This window comes from Rhinopithecus roxellana, chromosome 5 (assembly GCF_007565055.1).
Source record: "Rhinopithecus roxellana isolate Shanxi Qingling chromosome 5, ASM756505v1, whole genome shotgun sequence".
NCBI lineage: Eukaryota > Metazoa > Chordata > Mammalia > Primates > Cercopithecidae > Rhinopithecus > Rhinopithecus roxellana.
The window spans coordinates 43,095,713-43,122,501 of NC_044553.1; the positions used below are offsets into that span (position 1 = coordinate 43,095,713).

At 37.2% G+C, this 26,789-nt stretch overlaps 1 protein-coding gene across 2 annotated transcripts in view; it reads right to left on the reverse strand.

Moving 5' to 3' along the window:
- Positions 1-26,789, reverse strand: part of NEDD4 (NEDD4 E3 ubiquitin protein ligase) — a 173,615-nt gene that overhangs the window by 48,155 nt on the left and 98,671 nt on the right. For both annotated transcript variants that reach the window (XM_030931102.1, XM_030931101.1), the window contains 3 exons: positions 7,532-7,582; positions 5,998-6,059; positions 3,181-3,283 (listed from right to left, as the gene is read on the reverse strand). In XM_030931102.1, the coding sequence (XP_030786962.1) occupies positions 3,181-3,283; positions 5,998-6,059; positions 7,532-7,582 (216 nt within the window). The remainder of the gene's footprint in view (positions 1-3,180; positions 3,284-5,997; positions 6,060-7,531; positions 7,583-26,789) is intronic.

Below are 26,789 nucleotides of genomic sequence, written 5' to 3' on the forward strand. Positions count from 1 at the left end.
AATCAGATTGCATTTTTCTGGTTTCAATCCCAAAAACATGTAAGTTAAGTTTTTACATTTTACTCTTGTGAGAAAACATAAGCTTAATATTTCTTGGTTGAATATAATCATTGATTAATTTCCTTTAAGATTAATACAATTTATTAATAAAATAGTTCTCACTACTGCTGTAAAGGACTATAAAAATACTCAGCACTAGAAAAATGGTACCAAAAGAATATTTCTTTTAAAGCTTCTTAGAGATTTCTCCCTTAAATGTCTGCTTAATGTATTTATATTATCTGAGTAAATTCAAGAAGAGAAAGAACAAAAATTAATTTAATTAAAGGCTTAAGAAAAACCTGTCTCAAGTTTGTGGAATTAGAGTTGTACAATCAAACACTATTTAGAAAGACTGGATAGAATGCCTCTATACAGTCAATTTTTGGATACCAGGCCTTCCTATTAAATATGTATCAGCTGCTATTCTTTATAAAATAACTTTCTAAGTATCAATGAACCTTATTTAATTACTAACCTCAAAGCCAATATGTAATTGCTCACAATTTAATCAAGTCAAAGAGGGTCAGGAAGAAAGTATTCAGAGGTACAACCAACATTTTATATGTTAATTTTGTAAAATACATACAACTAACCCTAAAGGTGCAAACGGTGCAAAAATCAACCGTTACATAATTATCTATTATAGCCATACTTTACTACAGAATATAAACTACCTAAGAGTGAGCTTCATTTCAAAATTACAATTGTTTTCTTTAAATAGTAGAATTTATACAGTCACAAACTAGCTGTCAAAGGACTAGGCAAGACTCCTCTAGTCATTAGCTACACAGAAGGTAAATAAGCACAGATTCATGTGTTTGAATTCCTAGGGCCTTTCATAAATAAACTCCTACACGCTTACATCTCCTGAAATTATAAGGTGCATTCTGAGGGAATTCAAACATTGAGACATGAGACCACAAAATGAAGTGAAGCAGTTCTCTCCACAGAAACTCAACTCTGAATAGGGTCCTATGATGCGTGCATGTGGGCAAAACTTGGAGCAGGTTACTAAACAACGAAATGCTGTTAAATTTTTTTAAGTTACTAAATAAATAATTTTCTTTCTTTACAGCAGATATCCTTCATTTCAAACAGAATTCCATTATGCAAGATACTCTGGTACACCAAAAAGCCAGGTAGACAAATTTCTACTGAATAAATACTTGAAAACTTTAAAAATGATTATTATGTGAAAATCAGATAAAAATACATAAGAAAAAGTTAATCAAATAAGTGAAGAGAGAATTGAGAGGATAACAAGTTCTCTGATCACCAAACTAGGGGCTACCTATACTGTGAGTGAAGAAAAGATTCTTTCTTGGCCGGGTACCGTGGCTCACGCCTGTAGTCCCAGCACTTTGGGATGCCGAGGCAGATGGACGGCTTGAGGCCAGGAGTTCAAGACCAGCCTGGTCAACATAGTAAAACTCCGTCTCTACTAAAAATACAAAAATTAGCCAGGCATGGTGGCACATGCCTGTAATCCCAGGTACTTGGGAGACTGAGGCACGAAAATTGCTTGAACCCAGGAGGCAGGAGGTTGCAGTGAGCTGAGATTGCACCACTGTACTCCAGCATGGGCCACAGAGCAAGACCCTGACTCCAGGAAGAAAAAAAAAAAAAAAGTCTTCCTTCTATCCTTCTATTATTATGGATTTTCTTGCAAAGCAAAATCTCAGTGCATTTAAAATTTTCCCAGAAAGCTCTGCTGCAAATTCACTACCTGTTCTAGAGCTTTCTTTCTCAAGGTACATGGGCACGTGAGGTAGAGCCTAGCCCCTGGGGAAGGCCCTCAGCTTCACTGTTCTTATGGAGACATAAGCAGGCCCTTAGTCAAAGAGGCAAAAGTGTTAAGCAAGGCACCAAATAAGAAGCCTCCAGAGCAATTTGGTGCCATATGCTGTGTGCTGCTTTCAGTAACTGCTGTTGATACGGTCTGGCTGTGTCCCCACTCAAATCTCATCTTGAATTGTAGCTTCTATAATCCCCTCGTGTCATGTGAGGCACTCAGTGGGAGGTAACTGAATCATGAGAGTGAGTTTTTCCAGTGCTGTTCTCATGACAGTGAATAAGTCTCATGAGATCTGATAGTTTTATAAAGGGCTGTTCCCCGGCACACACTCTCTTGCCTGTCACCATGTAAGCTGTGCCTTTGCTCCTCTTTCACCTTCCACCATGACTGTGAAGCCTCCCAGCCATGTGGAACTATGAGTCCATTAAACCTCTTTTTAAAGCTTTATAAATTACCTAGTCTCAGGTATTTCTTCACAGCAGTATGAAAATGGACTAATACAGCTACTGAAAAAATATTTCTTTTTGATGATAACGTGCTTTCAAAAGGAACCTCAAGGAGCAGGTGTTTTTTTGACCCCTTTCCAAATCATAAATTTTTCTGCTGGAAGAAACCCTCGAGGTCATCTGGTGCCATCCTGTCACACTGCAAACAAGATCCTGAGGTTCAGAAAAGTTCAATGACTCACTCAGGTCTGGCTAGATAGTGTGCAACTAGGATTCTAGTCTCCAAACCCTATCCAATTCTATTCCAAATACATATTTTCTGCCTCCTACTTGCTTATTCCAGATGCACGTAACTCTACACAAATCTTGACTTGGATTTTCCTCTCATCCTGTCATCCATGAAAATTGTTAAATTCTACTTGCCCCACATACAGAAGGCTCTTTATTAGATCACTTAAATTCTCCCTGCTCCCTAATTCCCCTCCTTTCCTATGACCCCTCCCACCATAAGAAGAATATTAACAGGACTTAAATTTCATAAAAGAGTTCCTAATCAGTGGAGTCTCCTCAAAATGTCCATATATTTAACTTCAAAATACTAAATTGTGTTCTTACTTTAATGGAGAGAATATACAGTTTTAGAGAACTTTGAAAAACTAGATTTATATCCTATTCTCTCCTCCTTAACCTTTAAGAAGGCCATCAATAATGGCCATTCATTCTACAGAAATATCCTTAGAGGAAAGACTATTAATGAATGCTTGGGTGAAATAAATGTCCAAGTAAATAATTTTTATTTACACGTTAACTTCATTCAATAGTTATTGTTCTTCAGAGTACAGTAAAATAAGAAATTAAAATTTTTTTTAGTTTAACCAAATATTTATAAAATCTCACCTCTAATTCCTCAGCCTGTTCTGCATTATCATCCTCTGAGCCACTGGTTTTAGGCAAATAAGTCATTTTTAGTCTCAGATAACCTTTAACTCTTGATTTGTGACTGTAGAAAAGAAAATAAATATTCATAAAACTTTAACACCAGGGAGAAAAGTATTCAATTAATAAGAGTTTAATGAACACCCACTAGGTACCAGGGGACTACAAAGGGAAGTTCAAAGACAAGTTCCAGGGCAGTAGATATCTAGGGAAAGGAATAGACGGTGGAGAAAAGGGAAACATATATACATAAATAATTGTTATGCCACAAAGATAATGCTAAGGAAGTTTAAGTGAACCATCAGAGACAATGTCAAAGAGAAGCTGGCCTTTGAGTTGGGATTAGGAGATTGGGGAGGATTCTTATCTGTGGTAGTAGAGGAAGAGGCATTATGAGTGGAGAAAAGGGCAAGATCCAGGAAACAGGTGGGAAACTGCAGGTGCAATTAAGGAAATGGCAATAGTTGAGTTTGACTGGATTACAGGATATGTTAAGGGGACTACAGGAGGTTGGGATGGTCCAGAGGTCATGCAAAATCAGACAACTTCAGACTTTATTTTGCATATTTTGGTAAATCATTGAGAATTTGGGGGATAGAGAAAGGTATCCTCAGAGATGTGCTTCAGGGATACTAATCTGGCCATATTTTTTTGGATGACAGATGAGTAGAGGGCAAGGCTTAATAAGTATCTGAAACCTGCTACATCTCTTTGGCAGCTGCTTGAATCTGTCACACATTAATTTACCTAATCTATTTTTATATTGTATCACCTCTTTGAATAATTAGTTGTCTAAGCTAAAGGCTGCTGCCTGCTGTAGTAATATTTTAAATCTTTTGAAAACCTGTCTTTCATAAGCTTCTTCTTCTTTTTTTGTTTTTGTTTTCAGACAGCATCTCCCTCTGTTGCTCAGGCTGGAGTGCAGTGGCTCAATCACGGTTCACTGCAGCCTTGACCTCCCAGGCTCAGGTGATCTTCCCACCTTAGCCTCCCAAATAACTGGGACTACAGGCATGTGCCACCACGCCCAGTTAATTTTTGTATTTTTTTGTAGAGACAGGGTTTTGCCATGTTGCCCAGGCTGGTCTGGAATTCCTGGGCTCAAGCAATCCACCCACCTCAGCCTCCCAAAGTGCTGCGATTACAGTGCTTTCATAAGCTTCTAATTTAAGGCTTAATTCTATCTATTGCCCTCATCAATTCTAGCATCCTATGATTTACTTAAGAAATCCTTGCTTGTCTCAGCTCTCTATATAGATTTTTTGGGGATGATTTTTACAGATATCAGATATGTAGCAATTACCCTTTGTCTTTTTAGACAAGAGTCCTAATCTTTTTATTCTGTCTTCAAGAGATTACCTATCCCCACTCCCAAGCCTCCCCTAATCTTTTCAGCTCTTCTCTGTATAGTTCTCATGAATTTGGCACATTCAGTGTATCCTTTCCTGAGTAGTCAGTGAAATCCCCGATGCTTATTTACAAGGCTGCTAATGTGGCTTGTGTCTCCATACTGAAGGAGTGTGAACATTCTGACTTGTGGCTATAAAAGATGGATACAGAAAATGTGCTCAGATAATGTTTTGTTGAAAAGTTTCTCTACAATTGTACGTTTCATGTCTTCTCAATTAGAAAAGAAGCCTCAAGGTTTTGACTTAATGGGGCTCAAACAAATTTAGGAATGTAGTCGTACATTTTCTATCTGAATAAAGTTCTTTCTACACTTGCAATAATATTCATTGCAGACAGAAGAAGAAAATTGTATTTTTTAAAGATAAAGAAACTAGAAAGCATGTGACAAATTGAAAAGCAGGCTGCTAGGACAATCAAATAAGAAAAAACAATTTAGTCATTCTTGATATGCAGATGTCACAATCAGTCTAAAATTAAAAGATGAAAGGAGATTTACACTCCAGACACCTACAGAAATTAAATATGACTTCCTTTATAGAGAGTAAATATTAATAGTCAGTGAGCACTCCTTTACATTTTGTTTTAATATTTATATTACAAACAGTAATTTAAAAACATCACTTTATGTGAAAAATTTTACTAAGTTCCAATAGTACCTTTTCAAATGCATTTTATAGTTTAAGAAACAAGACAAATACTGTTGCTTTCACAGATGTCCTTTCTCTGCTTTAGTTTGACCTTTTTGAGAGTAAATCCACACACGTTTTGACTAGATTTTACTTGTCAATGTGGTATAGAAGATCAAAAGGAGTTCTGGTTACAGCTTAAATTTAAATTTTTTTTGATAAACATCAACTAACTTTGGGAAAATGGAATTATAAGCATGCTATTTGGGTTTTAAATTCCAGTCTTATGTTATTTTCTCTAAATATTTGAGTCTTCTGAAATACTTTTTAAAGTATGCAAAATAGTTAGGTTTTTCTGAAATTGGCTTTGTGCACGTCAAGTTGGATAATGGTTTTAGATGAATTCATGTTTGTGATTTCTTAAAGCACAGTATGACAATATGACATAAACTTTAAGATAAAAAATAAATATAAAATAATGACAAATTTTAGCCTTCTAGTCTTATCAGTATCAGGAGGACAAACCTTTCCCAAAGGGGTGTGATCACTTTCTGTATTTTCAGAGTGTTTTGCAATGTGCATATAGTACTTTTAATCAGAAATAGCAATGAAGTTTTTAAAATAATAATAATATTTAGAAGTAGCTTATTTACAGAGGTTTAAATCCTGAATTTCTAATGAGGCTACTGTAAGGTGTAAAGAGATAAAAAATTTAATATGCTATTATTTTATACTTACTGACCTTCTTGGGTGAAGAACAAAATCCTTAAATGTATATGGTCTCTCCAATCTTGGATTTTCTGTCTAGAATAAAATAGTGGGTTTTCAAAATATATCCATAACACCAAAAGCATGTACTTTTCAAGAATACTCATGAACTATCACCTAAGGCATAATTTAAGTTGGAAGTGAGAAAAAAAAGTAGCTTTAGTTTATCAAATGCTAACTTGACAGCGCTTTCGCTTTCGTGCCCAAGAGGAATTGCAGCCGGCATCACAACTCAAATGAAAACTAGCTGAGCAGGTGGGTTGTGGAGCCAAAGGAGGGCAGAAGACAATAAGTAGAAACACAATATAGAGTGGTTAGTATGTTGACATCCCAAAAGAGTATGGACTGTGCACATGTCTGCAGGCTGGCTTGGTTAAAGCACGGAGATAATTCTAGTAGACCAAAAAAGTCAATAGCCTGGAAAGTAAGACTGGATTAAATATATTACTGAAAGCTTATGGTCCTGCACCCTGTTTAAAAAAAAAAAAAAAAAAAAAAAAAAAGATTATGCTCTGGAAAGACCGTAGAGAGCTAATTAATATAACTCAAAAGACTGAAAAACAAGTATTTTTTCTCTTTCTTTAAAATTCAGCAGCTGTTAGTATTATCCTTCTCTGATGTTTTGCATTGTTAACTACCAAGTCTGCCTTGAAACTCTTTTCTTAAATTCTCATGACATTATTTTACTTGGTTCTTTTCCTGTTTCCCCTTGTCTGTCTTCTCTTTCTTTTCTGATCCACTCATGTTGACTGAGAGTCAATGGCTGGCCCTCCGTTCTTATCTGTCTTATCAGGAAAATCCATTATTTTCAGAGATTCTGCTGTTGCCTGGACAGTGATAACACTCAATCCTTCTAGTCCCTTTTCCCTACATAACTGATTTTTATCTCTCTGTCAGCAGTCTACTTTAAACTTTCATTTTCTTTGTTTCCTATCAAAACTCTGTCCAAAAGTAAATTTTTTGCATTTCAAAACAAAATGGGTTTTCTTCTTCACTTTTCTATATGAGATGCCACTCTTATCTTCCAAGTTCAACTTGTATTATCTTTACTTCTTATTTTCTTAAGCCTCCATGTCAGACATGTGATTCAATGTTCTATTTTGCAATGTTTCCTGAATCTGTTTTCCTCCTTGCTATATTCTTAGTCCTGATTCTCAGTGTTTTATGTTTCTATTGTCATAAACTAGTTTTCTTCTGAGAGCTTAGGCACTCCTCATTCTAGTTATTCAGCAGAATATTTTCAAACTAATCTTTTTTACACAATGTTTTCACAATGCCAACAAACATCAGAAATTCTCTATTTCTCACTGGGGTTCATGTATGGAAATCTTAAAGAGAAAATGGAAACGGAAAACTGAAATGAGTTTTTAGAAAACGGTATGTTTAATAAATAAAAGTAGTATACATTTGATAAATCTATTATTTACATTAACCATATTGTATATATGTAAGCATTTATTAAATTAAAACATAAACACAAAAGGAAAATCATGGGCACATATACCAACCGGTAATGGATAAAGTGGAACATCCACTTGACCTAGGAAATCATCTCTTGTCTATAACAGAAACAAGGAAAAATATGATTAGTAATATGCTCAATTCATTTAGAAGATTTTGATGAGATAGTGCCACCATTCACAGAAAATGTCGAATTTTTAAAATTCAATCCTATGCAGCATCAATGGAAAATAAAAAGTAATGTGGTACAACTTCTGGTAATGGCAGAGTAGCATACATTAGATTAATCCTTCTGCAGATAACCATTATATTCTGTGACAAAATACTAAAAGGGCTATTTGAAAGTAAAATAGAATAACCCAAAACAAGCAGAAACTGCAGAGACGTCAATCCTTGAAAGAAGGAACTACACTAGGTAGGATTCAGTATTTACATGGCTTTTCCTCTAGTAGTATTCCACAGTCCACATAATGCAGACAAGCCTAGAACTTAAGCTGAAATCTGCACTATTACTTGCTTGAGGAGTCAGAAGGGCTAGTTTGGGGTTGACAGCATATCTAGAAAAAGAGGAGAAAAATCCCAGAAAAAAAGAAGCCACCAGAGTTCTTCCAAATCTATATATAAACCCTTACCCAAATCCCTAGTTTTACCCTAAACTGAACAGGTGAAAGTCAACAGATGGAAGATTGAGAGGGCTCAGCATTGATTTCAGCTGATGTTCACCAAAAGGGAAGCAGAATTTGGAGTTCAGCTATGTTAACTTGCTGGAACAAAAATCAACACTGGGCACGGTGGCTCACACCTGTAATCCCAGCACTTTGGGAGACCAAGGTGGGCAGATCACCTGAGGTCAGGAGTTCCAGAGACCAGCCTGGCCAACATGGTGAAACCTCATCTCTACGAAAAATACAAAAATTAGCCAGGTGTGGTGGCACATGCCTGTAATCCCAGCTACTTGAGAGGCTGAGGCAGAAGAAAGGCTTAAACCCAGGAGGCAGATGTTGTAGTGAGCCGGGACCGTGCCACTGAACTCCAGCTTGGGTGACAGAGTAAGACACCATCTCAGGAAAAAGAAAGAAAAGACAGAGAAGAGAAGAGAAGAGAAGAGAAGAGAAGAGAAGAGAAGAGAAGAGAAGAGAAGAGAAGAGAAGAGAAGATCAACACACCTCAAGCAAATATAATAAAATTAACTGTCTCTATTTGTTACTATATTCATTGTCCAGCCTACAATAAAAAAAATTACTAGACATGCAAAGAAATAAAAAAAATATGACCCAGTATCAAGAGAAAAAGTAATTAACAGAAATCAGTCACAAGATGACGCAGATCATGGAATAAGCAGACAGGGAAAATAAAGCAGCTATTATAAAGATGTTCAAAGGACTTAAAAATAAGGTCATAATGAATGAAAAGATGGGGAATCTCAGCAGTAAAAGGGAAACTAAAAATGAATCAAATGCACGTTTTTATTTTATTTATTTTATTTCATTTTATTTTTGAGACAGAGTCTTGCTCTGTCCGCCAGGCTGGAGTGCCGTGGTGCAATCGCAGTTAACTGCAACCTCCACCTCCTGGGTTCAAGTGATTCTCGTCTCAGTCACCCAAGTAGCTGAGATTACAGGCATGCACCATGCACCACCATGCCTGGCAGATTTTTGTATTTTCAGTAGAGACAGCGTTTCACCATGTTGACCAGTCTGGTCTCAAACTCCTGACCTCAGGTGATCCACCTGCCTCAGCCTCCCAAAGTGCTGGGATTACAGGTGTTAGCCACCACGCCTGGACAAATGTATTTCAGAACTGAAAAATATAATACATGAAATAAAAAAATTCAATAGATGGGTTTAAAAGATGATGGAAGATGACTGGAGAAAAGTATCATGAACTTGAAGATACAGAGACAGAATTTATCTAATATGAAAAATAAAGGGAACTTGCAGAAAAATTTCAAGCATTCTGACATACGTGTGACTGGAGTTCCATAAAAGGGGATAAGGTAATAGGGCAGAAAAATATTTGCGGGAAAAAACAGCCAAAATATTCACACATGTAGAAAAACACAAGCTGAGATAGTAATAAAGTCAGTGAACTGAAGCAGGGTCAACATAAAGAAAAATGGGTAGGCACATCATTATTAAATGCTGAAAACAAAAAAGATAAACAGAAAATCTTGAAAGCAGCCTAATAAAAACAATACATTACACACAGGAGAATAAGAATACAGACAATGGTTGACTTCTCATCAAAAATAATGGAAGCCAGAAGACAACTGAATGATATCTATAAGTGCTGAAATGGAAAATGTACCAAGAATTCTATATCTAGCAAAAACTATCCATCAAAAAGGGAAGGAAAATCAAGATACTAGTGGATAAAGTTGAGATAATTTGTCATCAGCAGACAAATTGTTGGCACTACAGAATATGCTATAGGAAGTTCTTCAGGCTGAGGATAAGTGGCACCAGATAGAAGTTCAGATCTAAAGAGAGTAGTAAAGAGTACCAGAAAATGGTAAACATGTGGGTAAGTTTTTTTTTTTTTTTTTTTTAGGTACCTTCTCAATCTTTGTTTAAAATACATGCAGATGTAATACAAATGACAGCATTGCGCACAAGATGGTGGAATAATCAAATCTATATTGTTGCAAGATTTACATTTTATATAAAGTGGTATGAGTGATATGTTAATCATTAATTGACTGCAGAGCTAAAAAGCACAGAGAAGAGTTAAAATGGAATATTGCAAATATTTGACTAACCCAAAATAAGGCAGGAAAAGAGAAACAAAGAAACAGATGAGATGAACAGAAATAAACTGCACATTCTGAGAACTAAATCCAGCCATATAAATTATGACAAACTAAACAGTCCAATGAAAGACACAGATTGTCAAGCTGAATAAAAATGCAAAACCTAATCATATGTTGCCTATAAAAGACATCTATCATTATTATTTAAAAATATTTTATTAAATATTTTTCTTTTTTTCACTTTTTTGCTTCTTTTTCTTTTTTATGAAGAGATGGGGTCTTGCCATCTTACGTAGGATGGTCTCAAACTCCTGGGCTCAAGCGAGTCTCCTGGCTTGGTGTTTCAAAGTGCTGGGATTACAGGTGTCAGCCACTGTGTCCAGTCAACTTCCCATTTTAAAATAATTTCAAATTTAAAAAAATTGCAAAAATACTACGAGAGAATCCTCATATACTTTTCACCCAGATCCCCCAAATGTTAACATCTTAAATAACCATATTATAATGATCAAAACCAGAAATACTATTAACTGCTCTACAGACTTGATTCAAAATTCACCAGCTGTCTGCCTAATTTTAGTCCAGGGTCCAATTCAGATTCACATATTGCATTTGGTAGTCCTGTCTCCTTAGCTTCTTTTAATCTGAAAAGTACCTTAGTCTTTCTTTGTCTTTTATAATCTTGACATTTTTGAGCAGTACTGACTAGTTATGGAACATCCTTCTAAGATTTCTTCATGGTTGACTTTAGATTATTTTTTGCAAGAATAGCATAAAGGTGATGCTTGTGCCCTTCTCAGTGCATCATATCAGGAGGCACATGATAGTGATTTGTTGTATTGTAATGATATTAACTTCAATCATCTGGTTAAGGTGCTGTCTTCCATGTTTCTCAATATCTTCCCCTTTGTAATTAACAGTATCTTGTAGGAAAAGCCTTTGAGGATACGTAAATAACCCATTTCTCATCATGCTTTTTCTCACAAACTTTAGCATCCATTGATGATTCTTGCCTGCAACAATTATTACTGTGGTGCTTGCCAAATGTTGACTTTCTATTTCTACCATTTCTATTTTATATTAATTAATTATAATTCTGCTGAAATAAAGAATTTTTCCCTTCCTCCCATTTACATATTCAGCCACTAATTTATATTATCATAGGCTCATTGATATTTATTTTTTATTATCTTATAAGATACAATCCATTATTGTCAATTTTTTTTTACTCAAATTGTCCCAGATATGGTCACTGAGAGTCACGTCAGGTAAGTTTTTGTACACTTCTGATATCTTCTCAATTTTTTTGTGTATTTCCTTACTTTTTGGCACCACAAAATGTTTCAGGTTCGGCATATACTTTTCTTATCTCTGCTCTACAATCAGCCACTTCTCCAGAGAATTCTGATAAATTTTACTGGATAATCAGATTCAGATATAAAGATCTGGGTTCAAGGTGTTTGTCACTATTAGGCTCAAGAGATGAACTTTAAATGCAAATACACAGATAAATTGAAAATAGAGGTATGGAAAAAATCAGGTACACAGTAAGTATAAGTGGCTATAATAATATCAGAAATTAGACTTCATGATGAGGAGTATTGCCACAAATAAAAAGAAACATTTTATAATAATAAAGAGATCAATTGATAAAATGTTATTATAAGTCAATAATATAAATCAATAATAAACAGAAAAACTATCCAATTAAAATGGGCATAAGACCTGAACAGATATTTCAAACAAGAAGATAAATAAATGGTAAATATTACTCTCTTATAAAGTTAAACATATACCAGTACATGACCAAGAAATTCTACTCCTTGTATTTTCTTAAGAGAATAAAAACAAATATCCTCTAAAATACTACTCAAGAAAGTTCACAGAATTTCATTCATAATAGCCTAAACTGGAAATAACTCAAATGTCCTTTGAAAGATGAAACTGTGGTATATGCATTTCGTAGAATTACTCAGCAATGGAATGAAATGAATGCATATACAAAATAACACAGATAAATCTCAAAGAAAAGTGTTTTTCTGTTTGCTTGTTTTGTTTTCTTGAGACGGAGTTTTGCTCTTGTTGCCCAGGCTGGAGTGCAAAGGCGCGATCTTTGCTCACTGCAACCTCTGCCCCCCTGGTTCAAGTGATTCTCCTGCCTCAGCCTCCCGAGCAGCTGAGATTACAGGCGTGTGCCACCACACCAGCTAATTTTTTGTATTATTAGTGAAGACAGGTTTTACTATGTTAGCCAGGCTAGTCTCGAACTCCTGACCCCAGGTGATCCACCCACCTCGGCCTCCCAAAGTGCTGGGATTATAGGTGTGAGCCACGACACCTGGCCTGAAGAGTTTAATTATAAAAAGAAGATACAAAAGACTACATGCTGTCCTATTTAATTTACATGAACTGTAAAAGAAATATAAAAGAGAGACTGGAAGAGTAGATGACAGCAGAGAGAGAACTGAGAGAGTAAGTGAAAGTCCTAATACCGAACAGTAAGTACCTCTCCAACTCCTTTGTTTCACTTGGCTTCTACAATACTGGCAGACAAACATATACCTGCCAGGAAAGAAAATTCCTCTCTGGAACAACTAAGTAACCCAATGAGACAGACTTATAGATATTAAATCCTGGAAGTCTTCCAACAAAATGACTAATTCTCTCTGCTCACCGCAAAGTGGAGTCCACTTAGTCAATAGATGCCCATGAACAAAACCCTTCCAATAAATACTGGAATCTTACACATTATGGACAGTTAAGGACTACTAAATATTCGGGGAAAGTTTATAACATGAAACACACAGACCTAAATGAAAGATGGGAGTCTGACGAATAAGTCTGATGAATAAGAATTAAGTCAAATTGCAAGAAAAATACCTCAGAAAAACCGTAATATTCCGAGATAAGAGGAGATAAACCACCTGTCAAACAAGACAGAGGCTGCAAAAAAAAAAAAAAAAAAAAAAAAAAAAAAAAAAAAAAGCAGAGGACAAGAAATATCTCGTAGAAATACAAAGTATAACTCAAATAAAAACTTCAAGATAGAGTTAGAAGACAGAGTTAAAAAAATTCTCAGAAAGTAGAACTAAAAGACAACAGACGATAGGATTCTTCAAATAAGGAAATTACAGGAGAAAATTCAAAAGTCAACACTGAAATAATAGACATTCCAGAAAGAAAAGAGAAAAGGGAGGACATTATCAAAAAAGCATTTTAAGTAACTTTGCTTGAACTCAAGGAAGAGAATGTTAAAACTAAAAAGGGCCGATGGGGAACAGTGGCTCTCGCCTGTAATCCCAGCACTTTGGGAGGCTGAGGTGGGCAGATCATGAGGTCAGGAGTTTGAGACCAGCCTGACCAACATGGTGAAAACCCAGCTCTACTAAAAATACAAAAATTAGCAAGGCGTAGTGGCACGTGCCTGTAATCCCAGCTACTCAGGAGGCTGAGGCAGGAGAACTGCTTGAACCCAGGAGGTGGAGGTTGCAGTGAGCCGAGATCACACCATTGCAATCTAGTCTGGGCGACGGAGCAACACCCTGTCTCCAGAAAAAAAAAAAAAAAAGAATAAAAGGGCCCACTGAATATTAGCCAAAGTACATGAAAGAAGAAAAAGACTTGCTGCAAGGCATATCACTGTGACATTTCACAGCACCAGAGATAAAGAAATTCTAAAAGCTTGGAGAGTAACGAAGTAGATAATACACAAACCTGAAAGATAAGAGAGTAATTCCTCCAAAATAATGAAAGACAGATATTTCTTACGTAGAATTCTACATTCAGAAAAACTATCTTTTTCAATTATGATGGCAGAATAAAGACATTTTCAGATACTGGTATTTTCAGGAGGTAATGGAGGATATACTTCACCAAAATGAGGGAGTGTGCCATGATATGGAAGATGCAGGGGATTCAAAATAGGAGAGAAGCAAAGAGGAATCTCAGAAAGACAGGGAAAGGAAGTCTCAGAGTAACAGTTATGTAACACCTAGACAGCAACCAGTGCATACTGGAGCAGGAAGACAGCTGCAAGAGAGATGTTTCCTAGAAGAGTAGGGATAATCATATCTACTAGCAGGGTTTTGTAAGAATTAAATAAGAGAATACAAAGTGCCTTGCATAATACCTAGCACACAGTAAGTATTCAATACATGTTAGCTTATATATATATATACACACACACATATATATACAGATACACACACACACACACACACACACACACACACACACACACACACACATTTTTTGAGACAGAGTCTCGTTCTGTCGCCCAGGCTGGAATGCAATGGTGCGATCTCGGCTCACTGCAACCTCTGCCTCCCGGGCTCACGCCATTCTCCTGCCTCAGCCTCCCGAGCAGCTGGGACTACAGGCGTCTGCCACCACGCCGAGCTAATTTTTTTGTATTTTTAGTAGAGACGGGGTTTCACCATCTTTGCCAGGATGGTCTCGATCTCCTGACCTCGTGATCTGCCCGCCTTGGCCTCCCAAAGTGCTGGGATTACAGGCGTAAGCCACCGCGCCTGGCCAGCTAATATATATTTAAAATACTGGCGTATATAATGAAATCCCTGTTCCCCTTTTCCTGGACCAGTATGTGGACATTTCAAACAGGTTTATACAAGAAAAGGAGTACGGCTGGAGACTGAGGCCTAACAAATTAGCTTGGTTTAATGCCAAATTCCTATACTAGAACATGAGTTGATGATAATTTTTGAAATGAGTAAGTTAGCTTTTAATGATTTTTCAAGGCTATATGTAAGTGTAAGTATCTTTTCTTTTCCTTTTCCTTTTTTTTGAGACGGAGTTTTACTCTTTTCACCCAGGCTGGAGTGCAATAGCACGATCTTGGCTTACTGCAACCTCTACCTCCTGGGTTCCAGCGATTCTCCTGCCTCAACCTCCTGAATAGCTGGGATTACAGGTGCACACCACCACTCCCGCCTAATTTTGTATTTTTAGTAGAGAGAAGGTTTTATCATGTTGGCCAGGCTGGTCTTGAACCCCTGACCTCCAGTAATGTACCCACCTCGGCCTCTCAAAGTGCTGGGATTACAGGCGTGAGCCACTGTGCCCAGCCAGTATGTTTCTTTATTCCTATTTTTATTACAAGCAGATGTTATACTTCATAAGTCTGATCTTTAAGAAGTTCTAAGTAAATAAGTAAAATATAACAAAAAATAGTAAAATCTCAACCAGGATGACCGAGGAATGAAATATTTTGAGTAATTGAATTATCTAGTTAATTCAGGTTTAGGCTTAATCAGATTTAAAAAAAACTTTTTTTTTTTTTTGGTTTAGTCTTATTAGATAGCCTTGTCCTGAGTAAACAGAATACACTGAACATCTGTATGTCTGATGATTTGTGACCTTGCAGTGCTTAAAAAACATAGCTGTGATCAACTGTCACTAGAGTAATACAAGCACAGAACAGGGTTTCTCAGTTTAGGCACTACTGACAATTTGAGCCAGATAATTTTTTTTGTTTGTTTTTGTGGGGGCTGTCTTGTACATTGAAGGGTATTTACCAACATTCCTGGCCTCTACCCACTGTGTGTCAGTAGGACCTGCCGTCCAGTTATAACAACCAAAAACATTTTCTGGCTTTGCCAAATATCCTCCGGGTGGCAAGATCATTCCTCATTAAGAACCACTGCTACAGAAGGTATAAGACCAAATCTTCCAACAAATGTGCAGAAGTCTCTCCCTAATTTTGGTTTTTGAAAGTAACAGCTTTTAGGTAGGAAGTGGAGCAAGATAAGCAAATAGAAGCCTCCACTGATCATCCTCCCTGCGGAAACACAAAATTTAAAAATGACAAAAAAGGCACCTTCGTAAGAACCAAAAATCAGGTGAGCAATTACAGTATCTAGTTTGAACTTCACATCACTGAAAGAGGCACTGAAGAGGGTAGGAAAGACAGTCTTCAATTGATGACACCCAGCCCCTCCATCCCCTGGCAGTGTCTGCATGGCATTGAGAATCTGTGCACTTGGGGCTGGGAGAGCTCAGTGACGGTGGGACTTCGCATTGGAACTCAGTGCTGCAGTGTCACAGTGGAAAGCAACACCAGGCAGAACTTACCCATGGTCCATGAAGGTGGCATTTAGATCAGCCATAGCTGGCAGAGAATTGTCCATCCTAGTGGCGGCAGCTTGAGTTCTGACAAGCCTCACCACTGTGGGCTAAAGCACTCTGGGGTTCTAAATAAACTTGAAAGGCAGTTTAGGCCACAAGGACTGCAATTCCCAGGTAAGTCCTAGTGCTGTGCTGGGCTTGGAGCCAGTGGACTCGGGGGGCAGGTGATCTAGTGAGACACCAGGAGGAGCGGCCAAGGGAGTGCGTGTGCCACCCCTACACCAACCCCAGGCAGTGCAGCATGCAGCTCTGAAAGAAACTCCTTCCTTTTGCTTGAGAAGAGTAAAGAGGACTTTGTCCTACAACCTGGATACCAGCTCTGCCATAGTAGGTTATGACACCTGCTGACTAAGCCTTAGGCCCTGAATAATCAGCAGCAGTAGCCAAATAGCATACATCGTGGGCCTTAGGTGAGACTCTAGACATACAGGTTTCAGGTGAAATCCAGCACATTATCAGGTGTGTTGGCTATAAGGAGAGACTCCTTCTGCGTGAGAAGAGTAGAGGGAAGAGTAAAGAGGACTTTGTATTACAGTTTAGGTATCACCTTGGCCACAGTGGGGTAGAGCACCAAGCAGGCTCTTGGGGTCCCTGATGCCAAGGCTTGGTTCTTGGATCGCATTTCTGGACCTTCCCTGGGACAGAGGGAAGCCCACTTCCCAGAAGAGTGAATTCCAGGCCTGGCAGCATTCATCACCAGCTGACTGAAGAGCCCTGGGGCCTTGAGTGAACACTGGAGGTAGTCTGGCAGTACTCCCCATATTCTTGTGGCAGGAGTGGCCATGGGAAGAATCTGCCTTTGGAAGGAGAAGGGAAGAATGGGAAGGACTCTGTCTTATGGTTTGTGTGTCCACTCAGCTGCAGCAGAATAGAGTATAAGGTAGATTCCTAAGCTTTCTGACTCTAGGCCCTGAGTTCTAGATGGCATCTCTGAAGGCACTCTGGGCCCAGGGTAACTTGCTGTCCTGAAGAGAAGGTCACAAGCCTGGCTGATTGTAGAGCCCTAGGGCCTTGGAGCAAACAGAGGTGGCAGCCAGCGAGTGGTTACGGCAGGCCTTGGGTGAGACTCAGCGCTGTGCTGGCTTTAGGTTTGACCCAGTGCAGTCCCAGTGGTGGTGGCCACGGGGATGCTTGTGTCACCCCTCCCCTAGTTCCAGGCAGCTCAACACACACACACACACACACACACACACACACACACACACACACACACAGAGAGAGAGAGAGACAGAGAGAGAGACTGAGAGAGACAGAGAGAGAGAGAGAGAGAGACAGAGAGAGACTTTGGGAGAAAGTAAGGGAGAAGAACAAGAGTCTCTGTCTGGTGGTAATCCAAAGAATTCTTCCAGATGTTATACAAGACCACCAAGGTGATACTTCTTCCTTTTTTCTCTTTTTTTTTTTTTTTTTTTTTTGAGACAGAGTCTCACCCTGTTGCCCAGGCTGGTGTGCAGTGGCATGATCTTGGCTCACTGCAATCTCCACTTTCTGGATTCAAGCAATTCTCCTGTCTCAGCCTCCCAAGTAGCTGGGATTACAGTCACCTGCCACCATGTCTGGCTAATGTTTGTATTTTTAGTAGAGACTGGGTTTCACCATGTTGGCCAGGCTGGTCTTGAACTCCTGACCTCAAGTGATCCACCCACCTTGGCCTCCCAAAGTGCTGGGATTACAGGCATGAGCCACCATGCCTGGTCCCAAGGTGGTACTTCTGTAAGTGCAAGAGTCACAGCACTACTGGGCTTGGAATGTTCCCTAACACACATATGGCTGCAGCGACCAAAACTTAGATCACAACACCCAAGTCCCTTTGAATACCTGGAAAGTCTTTCCAAGAAGGATGGGTAAAAATAAGCATAGACTGTGAAGACTATAATAAATACCTAACTTTTCAATGTCCAGACATTGGCAACCATCCACAAGCATCAAGACCACCCAGGAAAATATGACCTCACAGAATATGCTAAATAAAGCACCAGGGACCTATGCCAGAAAGAGAGATACATGTGACCTTTTAGACAGAGAATTCAAAATAGCTGTTTTGAGGAAACTCAATGAAATTCAAGATACACAGAAAAAGAATTCAGAATCCTATCAGATAAATTTAACAATAGAGACTGAAATAATTAAAAAAGAATCAAGAAGAAATTCTGGAGCTGAAAAAAGCAACTGAAATATTGAGTAATGATCAGAGTCTGTTAATATCAGAATTTATCAGGCAGAAGAAAGAAGAGTGAATTTTAAGACACGCTATTTGAAAATACACAGTAAGAGGAGACAAAAGAAAAACAATAAAAAACAATGAAGCATACCTACAAGATCCAGAAAATAGCCTCAAACGGGCAAATCGAAGAGGTATTGTCCTTTAAAGAAGTAGAGACAGAGATTGAAGTAGAAAGTTCATTCAAAGGGATAATAACAGAAAACTGTCCAAACCTAGAGAAAGAGATCAATATTCAAGTACAAGAAGGTTATAGAACACCAAGCAGATATGACCTACATAAGACTCCTCAAGATATTTATTAACCAAACTCCCACAGGTCAAGGGTAAGAATGGATCCTAAAAGCAGCAAAAGAAACAAGTAATACACAGTGGAGTTCTAATGCATCAGGCAGCAGACTTTTCAGTGGAAACCTTATTACCTAGGAGATAGTGGCATGACATATTAGAAGTGCTGAAGGAAAAGAAGTTTTACCCTACAATAGTACATCTGGCGAAAATGTCCTTCAAACATGAAGGAGAAATAAAGACTTTCACAGACAAACAAAAGCTGAGGGATTTCATCAATACCAGACCTGTCCTACAAGAAATGCTAAAGGGAGTTCTTCAATCTGAGAGAACAGGATATTAATGAGCAATAGGAAATCATCTGAAGGTACAAATTTCACTGGTAACAGTAAGAACACAGAAAAGCACAGAATATGATAATACTGTAATTGTAGTGTGTTAACTGCTCATATGTTAAGTAGAAAGACTAAAAGATGAACTGATCAAAAATAGTAACTATGACAACTTTTTAAGACACAGTACAATAAGATATAAATAGAAATAGCAAAAAAAATAAAAAGCAAGGGCACAAAGAGGTTTTATTGGTTTTCTCTTGGCTTGTTACTTTGTGCAATCAATGTTAAGTTGTCATCAGTTTAAAATAATAACTTATAAAATATTTGCAAGCCTCTTGGTAACCTCAAATAAAAAGACATACAAAGGATACACAAAAAATTAAAAGAAAGAAATTAAAACATACCATCAGATAAAATCACCTTCACTAAAAGGAAGACAGGAAGGAAGAAAAGAAGGAAGATAAAACTATAAAACAACCAGAAAACAAGTAACAAAATGGCAGGAGTAAGTCTTTACTGAACAATAATAACACTGAATATAAACAGACTGAACTCTCCAATCAAAAGACATACAGTGGCTGAATAGATTAAAATAAAAAGAAAACAAAAACAAGACCCAACAATCTGCTGCCTACAAGAAACACATTTCACCTATAAAGACTAAAAACAAAGGGATGGAAAAAGATATTTCATTAAAATGGAAATCAAAAAAAGGCATGAGTAGCTGTATCAGATAAAACAGACTTCAAGACAAAAGCTATAAAAAAAGACAAAGAAGGTCATTCATTATATAATAATAAATGGGTTAATTCAATAACAGGGTATAACAATTATAAGTCTATATGCATCCCACACTGGAGCAATCAGTTATAAAAAGCAAATATTATTAGCGATAACGAGAGAGACAGAACCCAATACAACAATAGCTTGACAATTCAACATCACACTTTCAGCATTGGACAGATATCTGGACAGAAAACCAACAAAGAAACATCTGACTTAATCTGCACTACAGACCAAATGGATCTAATAAATATTTATAGAACACTTCATTCAACTGCTTCCAATTACACATTATTCTCAGTGCATGGATCTGTCTCAAGGATAAGCCATATATTAGGCCACAAAATAAGCCTTAAAACATTTAAAAAATTGAAATGGGCCAGGCATGGATGCTCACACCTATAATTCCAGCACTTTGGGAGGCTGAGACAGGTGGGTCACGAGGTCAGGATATCGAGACCATCCTGGCTAACATGGTGAAACCCTGTCTCTACTAAAAATACAAAAAATTAGCAGGGCGTGCTGATCTGTAGTCCCACCTAGGGAGGCTGAGGCAGGAGAATTCCTTGAACCCAGGAGGCAGAGATTGCAGTGAGCCAAGGTTGCGTCGTTGCACTCCAGCCTGGTCAACAGAGCAAGACTCAATCTCAGGAAAAAAAAAAAAAAAAAAAATTGAAATAGTATCAAGTATATTCTCTGACCACAAAGGAATAAAACTAGAAATAAATAACAAAAGGAATTTTGGAAATGATATGAAAACATGGAAATTAAATAGTACGCTCCTGAATGAATGACCAGTGGGTTAATGAAAAAGTTAAGAAGGATACTGAAAATTTTCTTCAAACAAATAATGGAAGCATAACATACCAAAGCCTCTGGGATACAGCAAAAGCAGTACTCAGGAGAAAGTTTATAGCTAATAGTGCCTACATCAAAAAAGAAAAAAACTTGAAATAAACAGCTTAAAAGGCACATCTTAAAGAACTAGAAAAGCAAGAGCAAACCAAACCCAAAATTAGTAGATGAAAAGATAAAATAAAGATCAGAGCAAAAATAAATGAAATTGAAATGAACAACACAAAAGACCAACAAAATAAAAAGTTGGTTTTTAAAAAAAGATAAACAAAATTAACAAAACCTTTAGCCAGACTAAGAAAAAAAGAGAGAAAACCCAACTAAATAAAATCAGAGATGAAAATGGAGACATTACAACTGATATCACAGAAATCAAAGGATCATTAGAGATTATGAGCAAGTATATGCAATAAATTGGAAAATCTAGAAGTGGATAAATTCCTAGACACATACAACCTATGAAGATTGAACCATGAAGAAATCCAAAACAGGAACAGACCAATAACAAGTAATGAGATTGAAGTAGTAATAAAATGTCTATCAGCAAGGAAAAGCCCAGCATCCAATGGCTTCACTGATGAATTTCACCAACTATTTAAAGAAGTAATACCAATCCTACTCAGGAGGAGGAGGAGGGAATACTTTCAAACTCATCATATGAAGGCAGTATTACCCTGAGACCAAAACCAAACCAACACACACCCAAAAAAGAAAACTATAGGGCCAAATCTCTGATAAGCATTGATACAAAAATCCTCAACAAAATACGAGCAAACCAAATTCAACAACCTATTAAAAAGATCATTCATCATGACCAAGGGGGATTCATTACAGGGATGCAAGGATGGTTCAAGATATGCAAATTAATCAATGTGATACATCATATCAACAGAATGAAGTATTGATTATAAACAGAATGATCATTTCAATTGATGCTGAAAAAGTATTTGATAAATTTCAACATCATTTCATGATAAAACCCTACAAAAAATGGTATCAAAGAAATATAGCTCAACATAACAAAAGCCATATATGACAGACCCATAGCGAATATCATACTGAATGGGGAAAAACTAAAAGCCTTTCCTCTAACATCTGGAACATGACAGAAATGCCACTTTCACCACTGTTATTCATTGTAGTAAGGGAAGTCCTAGCTAGAGCAATCAGGCAAAAGAAAGAAATACGGGGTATTCAAATTGGAAAGGAAGAAGTCATATTATCCTTGTTTGTAGATGATACAATCTTATATTTGGAAAAACCTAAAGACTGCACTAAAAAACCATTAGAACTCATATATTCAGTAAAGTTGCATGATACATAATTAACATACAAATATCAGTAGCATTTCTGTATGCCAACAATAAACAATTTGTGAAAGAAATCAAGAAGGCAATCCCGTTTACAATAACTACAAATAAATTACCTAGGATTAACCAAAGATGTGAAATATCTCTATCAAACACTGATGAAAGAAATCGCAGAGGACACAAAAAATGGAAAAATATTTCATGTTCATGGATCAGAAGAATCAATATTGTTAAAATGCCCATACTACCCAAAGCAATCTACAGATTTGATGCAATCCCTATCAAAATACCAATGACATTCTTCACAGAAATAGAAAACATAATCCCAAAATTTATATGGAACCACAAAATACCCTGAATAGCCAGACGCATTTTAAGCAAAAAGAAAAAACTGGAGAACTCACATTACCTGACACCAAATTATATTGCAAACTTATTGTAACCAAAATGGCATGATACTGGCATAAAAACAGACACACAGACCAATGGAACAGAATAGAGAACACCGAAACAAATCCATACATCTACAGTGAATTCATATTGGGTAAAGGTGCCGAGAACATACACTGAGCAAAGGACAGTCTCTTCAATAACTGGTGCTAGGAAAACTGGATATGCACATGCAAAAGAATCAAACTAGACTCCTATTTCTCACCTTAAACAAAAATCAAATAAAAATGGATTAAATACTTAAATCTAAGATCTTGAACTATGAAAGTAATAAAAGAAAACTTTGAAGAAACTCTGCAGACATTGGAGTGGGCAAAGATTTCTTCAGCAATACTCCATAAGCACAGGCAACCAAATCAAAATGGACAAATGGGATCACATCAAGGTAAAAAGCTTCTGCACAGTCCACAATAAACAATCAAGAAAGTGGGGAGACAGCCTATTAACTGGAAGAAAATAGAATGACCATATAATCCAGCAATCTCACTACTACATATATGCCCAAAAGAAAGGAAATCAGTGTATTGAAGGGACATGTGCACTTCAGTGCTGAAGAGATATTTCAGCACTGTTCACAATAGCCAAGATTTGGAAGCAACCAAAGTGTCCATCAACAGACGTACGAAGAAAATATGGTACATATACACAATGGAGTACTATTCAGCCATAAAAGGAATGAGATCTGGTCATTTGCAACAACATGGATGAAACTGAATCTCATTATGTTAAGTGAAATAAGCCAGGCACAGAAAGACAAACTTCACATGTTCTCACTTATTTGTGGGAACTAAAAATTAAAACAAATTGAACTGAGAGAGTAGAAAGATGGTTACCAGAGGCTAGCAAGGGTAGAGGATTAGGGAGAAGTAAAGATGAGTAATGGGTACAAAAAAAGAGTAAATAAGATCTAGTATTTGATAGCACAATAGGGTAACTATAGTAAAAAATAATTTAATTTAGTGGTTTTTTTTTTCTTGGAGACACCGAGGCTGGAGTGCAGTGATGTGATCTCGGCTCACTGCAACTTCCACCTTCCAGGTTCAAGCAACTCTTGCGCCTCAGCCTCCTGAGTAGCTGGAATTACAGGCATGTGCCACCGCGCCCAGCTAATTTCTCGTATTTTTTAGTAGAGATGGGTTTCACGGTGTTGCTCAGACTGGTCTCAAACTCCTGAGCTCAGGCAATCTGCCCACATCAGCCTCCCAAAGTGCTAGGATTACAGGCATGAACCACCACACCCAGACTAATTGTACATTTAAAAATAACTGAAAGAGCGTAATTGTATTCTTTGTAACAGAAAGGATAAATGCTTGAGGGGATGGATACCCCATTTACTCTGATGCAATTATTATGCATTGTATGCCTGCTCCAAAATATCTCATGTACCCCATAAATATATATACCTACTATGTACTCATAAAAATTAAAAATAAACAGCTTAGAGTGTACAATTCAATGTTTTTTATTTTTATTTATTTATTTATTTATTTATTTATTTATTTATTTATTTATTTATTTTTTTGAGATGGAGTCTCGCTCTGTCACCCAGGCTGGAGTGCAGTGGCCAGTTCTCAGCTCACTGCAAGCTCCGCCTCCAGGGTTTACGCCATTCTCCTGCCTCAGCCTCCCGAGTAGCTGGGACTACAGGCGCCCGCCACCTCGCCCGGCTAGTTTTTTTTTTTTTTTTTTTTTTTTAGTAGAGACGGGGTTTCACCGTGTTAGCCAGGATGGTCTCGATCTCCTGACCTCGTGATCCGCCCGTCTCGGCCTCCCAAAGTGCTGGGATTACAGGCTTGAGCCACCGCGCCCGGCCAATTCAATGTTTTTTAATATTTTCACAGAGTTGTGTAACCTTTAGACAATCAATTTCAGAACATTTTCATTACCCCCCCCCCAAAAAAAACCCTTACCAATCAGCATTCACTCCCCACCCCTCCTCCTTCAGTCCTAGGCAACCACCAACCACTTTCTGTCTTTACGGATTTGCCTATTCTGGATATTTCATATAAGTGGAATTATATAATACGTTGTCCTTTATGACTGACTTCTTTTACTTAGCATGTTTCCAAGATTCATCCACACTGTTGCATTCCTTTTTTATTGCTGAATATTACATTATATGGACATGCCACATTTTATTTATCCATTTTCAGTTGATTGACATTTGGGTTGTTTCAACTGTTTGGCTATTATAAATAAGGCTGCTATGAACATTTGAGTAAAAGCTTTTGTACGAACATATGTTTTCATTTCTCTTGGGTATATACTCAGGAATAGAATTTGCTAAAAATCTGCCAGACTGTTTTCCAAAGTTGCTGCATCATTTCACATTTCTATCAGCACTGTAAGCAGATTTCAGTTCCTCCCCTTTCTTATCAACAATGACCTCTCTTTATGACAATACCCTTCTTAGTGCGTGCGAAGTTGTATGTCATCGTGGTTTTTTGCGTTTCCCTGACAGCCAATGAGGTTGAGCATCTTTTCATGTATTTATTGTGCTTATTTCCTAAAATCTCTTATAATCTTCCCTACAGCTTTCATCTCCATGGAGAAGCAATGCCTGGTCACTGAGGGACAGAAAGAAAACTCATCCCATACCATCTCCCTAAAAAAATCACCTGTTTTTATTGCGCTATATTCCTTGTTCGTTGGTTGTCTCTGGGAACAAAAGAACAAAAATCCCACATAGTGAGAATTTTCTTGTCTCAAGTACCTACATTTTAAATATTTCTTGCAATAGTGTCTTATTTAAAGCCAATGATCTGAAATGAGTTTCTTCACTTCTACGTAAAATGAAATGATCCCAAATAGCTGTATTTCCAATGTTTGAAAAATGAAAAAATTTTCCAAACTAAAAGTCAATATGCATAGTCTCAGAAGGAGATGGAGAATCTGAAACTGGGAACTATCCTGGAAAGTCTGGGACATATGGTTGCTATAAATACAGGACAATTAGAGGTTCTTTTTCCATTTACAAAGGAAAAGTAATAGTTTTAAATTCATTCCTATGAAGGCAAGTCAGTCTGTGATGTTCATTAATATTTCCCTAGCCAACCAATTGTTCCAAATTCTGAATATCAAGCATTTCTTTGCAAGAGTTATTTCCTATATTTGAACTGCATGCAGCCTACTTCATAAAACAAATTTGCATTTGTTACAATACAAGTAACGTAAGAATGCCTGAAAATCTGAAAAAGAATTTGGAACACCAGGTGATTTTAAACAGGACCATCTGTAATGGGCACAGTGTAGTCAGTAAATAATACCTTTTCTAATATTATAATGACATGAATTTCAGTTTCTTAAAACAATTTTTAGAACATAAAAAGAAAAAAATCCAAATTGCTGTTTTTGTAAAAACTTTAATTAGAACTAAAGATGTTCTAATTTTAGGAGGACAAATGTTGTTAACTTTAATAAGAATGAATAGTGGCTAAATGTTATGCTTTAAGAGAATCCGATGTAATAAAAAATCAGAATTTAAAAAACAGTGAAGTTAAAGTGTCATAACTTTGAAGAATACTTTGCTTTAAAAAGGGTTTCCATTAAATATGAATTATAGGCTGGGCATAGTGGCTTATGCCTGTAATCCTAGCACTTTGGGAGGCCGAGGCGGTTGGATCCTGTGACGTCAGGAGTTCGAGACCAGCCTGGCCAAAACGGCCAAAACCCGTCTCTAATAAAAATACAAAAATTTGCTGGGTGTGGTGGTGGGCACCTATAACCCCAGCTACTCGTGAGGCAGAGGCAGGAGAATCACTCGAACCCGGCGGGGCAGAGGCTGCAGTGAGCTGAGATCGCACCACTTCACTCCAGCCTAGGCAAAAGAGCAAAACTCCATCTCAAAAAAAAAAAATCATCATAATAAAAAATAAATAAATATGAATTATAAATAATTTTCCAGGGCAAATCTGCATAAAGCAAAGGATTATAGTAAGAATAATTTCTTCACAGCCAGAGGCCAACAAGATAGCCAAGGTTTTCTGCTGTAATATCAAACTTTTTGTTTCAATCATGCTTTTTAAAGAGTAAAAATAAATTTTAGACCTGAATATTCGACATAGTATAGTTTATGGTTTTTCAGTTTTCAGACTTAGCTATCAGCACTTTTCTTTCAAGAACATTTTTTAAAAAGTAATTTTAAAATCTAAGTAACACATATACCAAGTA